The 6,692-nt window shown below is 57.4% G+C and overlaps 3 protein-coding genes and 1 pseudogene across 3 annotated transcripts, besides 2 other annotated features; all 4 read right to left on the reverse strand.

The window, feature by feature from the left end:
• Window positions 1-6,692: a sequence feature (areas not merged during assembly with more than two copies in the genome that could not be assigned to a particular haplotype).
• Window positions 972-1,733, reverse strand: Tc00.1047053503787.65 (annotated as a pseudogene).
• Window positions 1,930-1,964: a sequence feature (AT_rich).
• Window positions 2,190-2,900, reverse strand: Tc00.1047053503787.50 (mucin TcMUCII, putative; the record flags this gene model as incomplete). Its single annotated transcript, XM_799711.1, has 1 exon — window positions 2,190-2,900. One exon carries the CDS (start codon window positions 2,898-2,900, stop codon window positions 2,190-2,192), a length of 711 nt encoding a protein of 236 aa, XP_804804.1.
• On the reverse strand, window positions 4,171-4,638 carry Tc00.1047053503787.30 (uncharacterized protein; the record flags this gene model as incomplete). The annotated part of the gene is made up of 1 exon (XM_799710.1): window positions 4,171-4,638. The coding sequence occupies one exon, from the start codon at window positions 4,636-4,638 to the stop codon at window positions 4,171-4,173; it is 468 nt and encodes a 155-aa protein (XP_804803.1).
• Tc00.1047053503787.20 (mucin TcMUCII, putative) lies at window positions 5,361-6,059 on the reverse strand (the record flags this gene model as incomplete). The annotated part of the gene is made up of 1 exon (XM_799709.1): window positions 5,361-6,059. The coding sequence occupies one exon, from the start codon at window positions 6,057-6,059 to the stop codon at window positions 5,361-5,363; it is 699 nt and encodes a 232-aa protein (XP_804802.1).

The raw sequence follows: 6,692 nt of genomic DNA on the forward strand, positions 1-6,692 counted from the left end.
GGCTGGTCCGTGCAGCTGCAGTTTTGCTACGAACATCGCGGAGTACACGTTAACGAGCCTGCAGATCAGCATGCGACGCAGGCCACGGCAACCGGGCAACACACGGAGCATGGAATAGCACCCATATGGCATACGGATCCGCTGTCATGTTTTACTACCCAGCTCACCAACAAGTGGCGTAGTACCATGCATCAGGACACCCACCACTACCTGCTTGGCGGCGCCAGGCCATCAGATCCAGGCGGCAAGCACCTGATCACTCAGGAAGCCCTCGACCAACAGGAACGGGCAAACACTGCACGGGAAGGGTGCGGGGAATCCGAGCTCTGGGGTCGCCTGTACTGGACTGTGAGAGACTGCACGAACCAACGCCGTTTCCGCAACATCTCACCGGAACACTCCGCTTTCATGCGCTCCAACGACGATCCCACCGCACCGGGACGGAAGCTGTTCCCCCGACGACAAGGGAGGCCGACGCACCGCCTGTGGAGAGACGGCCCTCCACACAGCGTCGGAAGAAGAAATGTTCGCACTGTGACACCACACTGGTGGAACACACAAACCACATCGGTCACTGTCGGTGCCTTCATCCGGAACGCCCTCCACCGCTTCCCGACCTCCACCGCGATTGCTGCGACACGGTCCTCCCCACACAAAAAAAGCACCGCACAGCACAGAAATCGCCGCGCACAAAACCCAGACGCTACTCGGCACCGCAGCAGCAGTGCCAGGAGGCAATCTCTGCTACCGCAGGATCAGCCAGTCTCCACAAGCGCAACAATTAGCCCGCAGAAAACAATGCACCATCTGCTTCCGGAATGTACAGACGCTCTGGCTGTGCGCCAACGGCTGGGCATCAAGAAGGACCTTGGCACCGAAAGCTTCTCCCAATGGCAGCTGCCTCATGGCAGGAAACTCATGTCGCTGCTCGACCATCCCCTCGTCACCCTGATGACATCGTGTGGCTAGACATGTCGGTAAGAGAAAAATAATAATAATAATGAGCATTCCCGCCACTGTAGAGACGTGGTGCATCTTGCGATCCCGTTGGCGGCTCTCCTGTTCCACCGCTGTTTTTGCGCAAGAGGTCACCACAGTCATTTTTGTGGCTTGGTCGGCCTCGTGTTGTGCTCCGGGTTCTCCTCCTTCATCGCCCTGCGGTGCTTCCTTCGCCGTCCCTGGCACCTGTGACTGTCCCGTGACGGTTTGTTCCGAAGCCCGACTGCCCTGGGAGGTCCTCCCGCCACCAGCATGCACTCCACCCGCTGCCTGCTGAGACGCGTCGGAGCGTGGGGATGTTGTGCCTGCGGCGTGCCCTCCGCCCAAAGACTCCGGTCCACTTGCACGCATCCGAGCAGCAGACGCGCTGCCAGTGCCGGACGGATTACAAGTGCCACTTCGCAGTGGGTCGCTGCTGGATTGGCCCTGTCTCGTCGGAGCAGTGAGTGGTCCTCCCGAGGTGGGATTGGGGTCCTCACCCACGGTGTTTCCCCCACCCTCCTCGTCTTCCTGATTGCTATTGTCCTCAGAGTTCACATTCCCCCTTTCGTCCAGAGCCACCGGCCACGGGTCCACCTTCCGCAGCCATCACACCCCGTGCGTGCCCAGCAGCCACTGCGCCATCACCCGCGGCCGCACACGCACCCCGTCGCAGCAGCCCTCACTCACACGCACGAGCAGCTGCACATCACTGCAGGAGCCAACAGGGCGCAGAGCACACGGCCAGTCATCATCACAAACAGTGGAGTCGCCTAACGCTGCGGAGCCAACCTCCGATAGCACGAGACAAACAAAGGGAGACACAGCCGCTACACCTCGCACAGCAACAAATGGCAGCACCCCAGCAGCAGCGCACACACCACGAGACAGATGGAATCAGTACGATTGCAGAGCTCGCACACCGCACCGCAAACCAGAAGTTTGAAAAGCAATAAAAAAGAAATTAAAAAACAATAATTTAAAAAGAAAAGAAAACAAACCCAGGGCTCCAGTGCGCATGCATATGAGTGTGTCCGGGATGCGTTCAACGTGGCGGATGCGGGGCACAACGCGGAGCACACAGCACGGCAGCAGAAGCAAGTGAAGCAAAACACAATCATTATTTTCTCTTATTCTATACAGTGAACCACAACACACGCACACAAATCCCCGCGGTTGAGTGCTGGCACGCACAGCCCGCACACACCTCTTCAGCCCACAGTGGTGTACGCCAGCGCGGATACGGCGAGCACCAGCGGGGCACACACCCACGCAGAGCTGCTGAGGCTGCCGTCGATTCTGCGAAGACGTGACGGTGCGCGGGTGGTCGACACAGCTGGCGCCTCTGTAGTCGTAGTACTTGGTGCATGTGTTGTAGTAGTGGTCGACACAGCTGGCGCCTTTGTTGTCGTGGTCGTAGTGGTCTCCTCGGTAGAATCTTCAGACTCCCTATTTGCCCGTTCCTCAGATAGTCTCTTGTGACTGGGTAACCCTGTCTTACCCTTATTACCATCTGCCTGTAACGCATTGGACACCTCATTTGAATTCGTTCCCATACTGCTAGATCCTGGTCCCTCTCCGACATCATCTCCCGGCTTTGCAACGGACTCTGTTGTTGGAGGATCTGACTGACCAGGAACAGGTGGTGTTCCTGTTCCAGGGGTCGATTGACTGGGGGCGCCTACAATAGCTTCAACCGGCTTAGCAGTTGGTGCCTGTGGTGGTGGAGGCGGTGGAACGACAACTTCATCAGGTTTGAGATCGTCCTTCCCTTTGGGGTCTGGTGGCTGCGTTTTATTCGTCGTTGCCGTACTGGAAGAACCTTGAACATCAACTTCAGGCTCAGCGTCTGCCACGCACACGGACGGGCAGAAGCACAGGGCAAGCACCAACAGGGCGCACAGCAGACGGCACGTCATCATCGTGAGTGTGGTCGTTCAGTGGTGTGGAGCTGATCTGCACAGTGAGGGACATGGAGAGCAACAGGGGAGACGAGAGGTGCAGCAGACACACACAGAGGGCACACCACATGAGGAGAGGGCAGCAGCCAGGCATGCACCGTACGCCGCACACCACGCACGACACGCACTCCAATCCACGGCAGCAGGCACACACACACACAGCCCTGCCGCAACACCAACACACAGATGGAAGAGGGAGAAGCAAACAGGAGCGGCACACAAGGCTCCACCGCATGCACATGCGGCGAGAGCGGTCCGTCGTGTCGGCACCCCTCACGGAGGGTGCGCACACACACAAGAAGGTGCAGCGCACACAGCAACACAACAGCAAAGTAACAATACAAAAGGAGATCCCCGCACACCACGCGGATTGTTGGTCCACGGGAAGTGCAGCCAATATTCACCACAAGCAGTTCATTTGCAGTAGGCCTTCGTCCACATTCGGCGCACTCAATTTCATGCAGGCCCGGCCACCACCGCAACAGGAGCTGCTGCACACGCAACAAGAAACAAGAAAGGGAGGTGGTGTGGGAGACTACGGTGCTGCCGTCACTGCCGCCATGCGAAGCTGTGTTTATGTTGTTAGTGGCGGTGGCGATGTCCCTCGTGAACCCCTCGCTGTGGACTGCGGGGTAACTGTGCCGGCTGATGTGCCTTCGGTTTTGTTGTTGCATTCTTCTTCTCCACTTCTTCTGTGGAGGGTCCGGCGTCCTCTCCGTTCAGGTGGCTCGCATTATGATTGGTCGTGGTGGTGCTGGCGGCGGCGTTAAACTCTGCAGCTGGAAGAAATGCGGTGCAGTTGTCAGCCTCGGCAGCAGGCGCTTTGTCCTCACGCCGGTACGTTTCTGTTTTCTCTGCAGCGACAGAAAGTGGAGGCTGTTTGAAAATCTCCTGCACGGTGCATTACTCCTTCCAATCTAATGCAGCAAAGCCGCCATTTGAAAAAGACGATGACTGCGATGGCCTCTCGTGAATGGGAGATGGTGCATGCTGCACGGTGTCTTGGTGTGCTGCAAATTCCTTCCTTTCTGCCTCATCTCCACCAGCTGCTTCTACTGCAACTTCTCCTCCCGATTCTTCTTGTGGTGCATCACCCGGTACCTGTGCAAAAGTTGTGTTTGAACCCGCATCGTGTTTTGGCGCTACCTTCGCCATTCTCTGGCCATGAAACTTCATGTCGGCTGTCAGACCCTTCTGCCCTTTGCGGCGGTTCCTGCCCCTGCTGTTTGTCTTATTGGTTCGCCCGGTACTGCGGCTGGTTTTGTTGGTAGTGATCCTTTTCGCCCCCCAATGGCAGGCTGTGTTGGGGGCTGGGCTCCTCCCTCTGTCCCACCGCCCCCGATGACTCAGTGACTTTCAACTTTTCATCCTGAGCGGATTCGTTTTCCCGACTGCCGGTGGCGCGACTGCCATCCGAAGAGGGCAATGCTCGCTCCCTTTGGGGCACGAGTTCCAGGCGCCCCACAGTGACAGGAGCCATCAGCATCTGAGCCTTGCCTTCTGAACCATTCACAGTTGACTCCTCCCGCTGTCCAGCACCACTCAAAGCGTCGTGTGACTCCGACACATTCGGTTTCATTTCGAGCGGCAAATAACGCCATCCCGCTGATCCTCCACATACTGCCGGTGCCTCTGGTGGCGCGCCGCCTTGTCTTCTCCTCGTTCTAACGGCAGGCGATCTACGCGGCTGGCGACGCATCTCGTTGAGTGTTCATTGGATTGCAGCATACCCCCTTATCCTCAGCGGTGTCAGCAGCAACGGCAATCCCTTGGCGCCTCCAGGGACGACGGCCATACAATTACGCACGCATTCCTCCACGGCGGACGCATTCGCCCTGCCTCCCTGTCCTTCTGCTGCCATCCATCGCGCACTCCGCAGCTGAGCACGTCACCGCAGGAGCTAATACTCACCCGCACTACCATCGTCACCACAGCACGCAGAGGACACACACCAGCAGCACACGGCCAGTCATCATCACAAACAGTGGAGTTGCCTAACGCTGCGGAACCAACCTGCGATAGCACGAGACAAACAAAGGGAGACACAGCCGCTACACCACGCACAGCAACAAATGGCAGCACCCCAGCAGCAGCAGCGCACACACCACGAGACAGATGGAATCAGTACGATTGCAGAGCTCGCACACCGCACCGCAAACCACAGGTTTAAAAAGCAATAAAAAACAATAATTAAAGAAAAGAAAAACAAACCCAGGGCTCCAGTGCGCATGCATATGAGTGTGTCCGCGATGCGTTCAACATGGCGGATGCGGGGCACAACGCGGAGCACACAGCACGGCAGCGGAAGCAAATGAAGCAAAACACAATCATTATTTTCTCTTATTTTATACAGTGAACCACAACACACGCGCACAAATCCCCGCGGTTGAGTGCTGGCACGCACAGCCCGCACACACCTCTTCAGCCCACAGTGGTGTACGCCAGCGCGGATGCGGCAAGCACCAGCGGGGCACACACCCACGCAGAGCTGCTGAGGCTGCCGTCGATTTCGCGAAGACGTGACGGTGCGCGGGTGGTCGACACAGCTGGCGCCTCTTTAGTCGTAGTGCTTGGTGCCTGTGTTGTAGTGGTGGTCGTCGTGGTTGTCGTAGTAGTGGTATTAGCCGCCGTGGTCTTCTTGTCCGAATCGTCGGAATTCGTATTTGCATGGTCTGTGGATGGATTATTGCCACTTTTTGAGTCTCTCGTATCGTTTTCGCCATTTTTCTGTACCGTATCGGCCACCGGAACCGGACTCCCTGAACTGCCGGACCCACCTGAACTCCCTTTTGTAATAGGCACCGGACTTGTTGGACCTGGACTTCCTGCCAGAGCGGTCGCCCCACTTGGATTTTCTGGCAGAGCTTCTTCCGCACCTGGAGCCCCTTGCGTATCGGACTTTTCACTTTTTCCCGGTGATGCAACGGCCGCAGCTGCTGAACTTGACGTCGTGGAAGAATTTGTTGCCCCTGAAACACCTATTCCCTGTGACTGAGTAACCGAAGAAGTGGGGCCGTCCTTACCTGAATCCTGACTACTCGCTGTCGCGCACAGGGACGAGCAGCAGCAGCACAGGGCAAGCACCAACAGGGCGCACAGCAGACGGCACGTCATCATCATCGTGAGTGTGGTCGTTCAGTGGTGTGGAGCTGATCTGCACAGTGAGGGAAATGGAGAGCAACAGGGGAGACGAGAGGTGCGGCAGACACACACAGAGGGCACACCACATGAGGAGAGGGCAGCAGCCAGGCATGCACCGTACGCCGCACAGCACGCACGACACACACTCCAATCCACGGCAGCAGGCACACACACACACACAGCCCTGCCGCAACAACAACACACAGATGGAGGAGGGAGAAGCAAACAGGAGCGGCACACAAGACTCCACCGCATGCACATGCGGCGAGAGCGGTCCGTCGTGTCGGCACCCCTCACGGAGGGTGCGCACACACACAAGAAGGTGCGGCGCACACAGCAACACAAAAGCATAGTAACAATAAAAAAAGGAGATCCCCGCACACCACGCGGATTGTTGGTCCACGGGAAGTGCAGCCAATATTCACCACAAAGCAGCTTGTTATCCTGTTTTGGTTGTATGCTGCTACAATAGCGAGTGAGTAGCGCAAGGGCCGTCCGTACAAAAGTGGCAAGTATTCCGTCGTGCGGGCTGGGGCAGTCACAAACAGTCGCAGTCCCAGATTCCCAACGACGAGGGCATTCCCGCAGTGGATGAGGCGGAGTCTCCCGTGG

The sequence above is a fragment of the Trypanosoma cruzi genome, genomic scaffold (assembly GCF_000209065.1).
Source record: "Trypanosoma cruzi strain CL Brener 1047053516495 genomic scaffold, whole genome shotgun sequence".
Lineage (NCBI taxonomy): Eukaryota > Euglenozoa > Kinetoplastea > Trypanosomatida > Trypanosomatidae > Trypanosoma > Trypanosoma cruzi.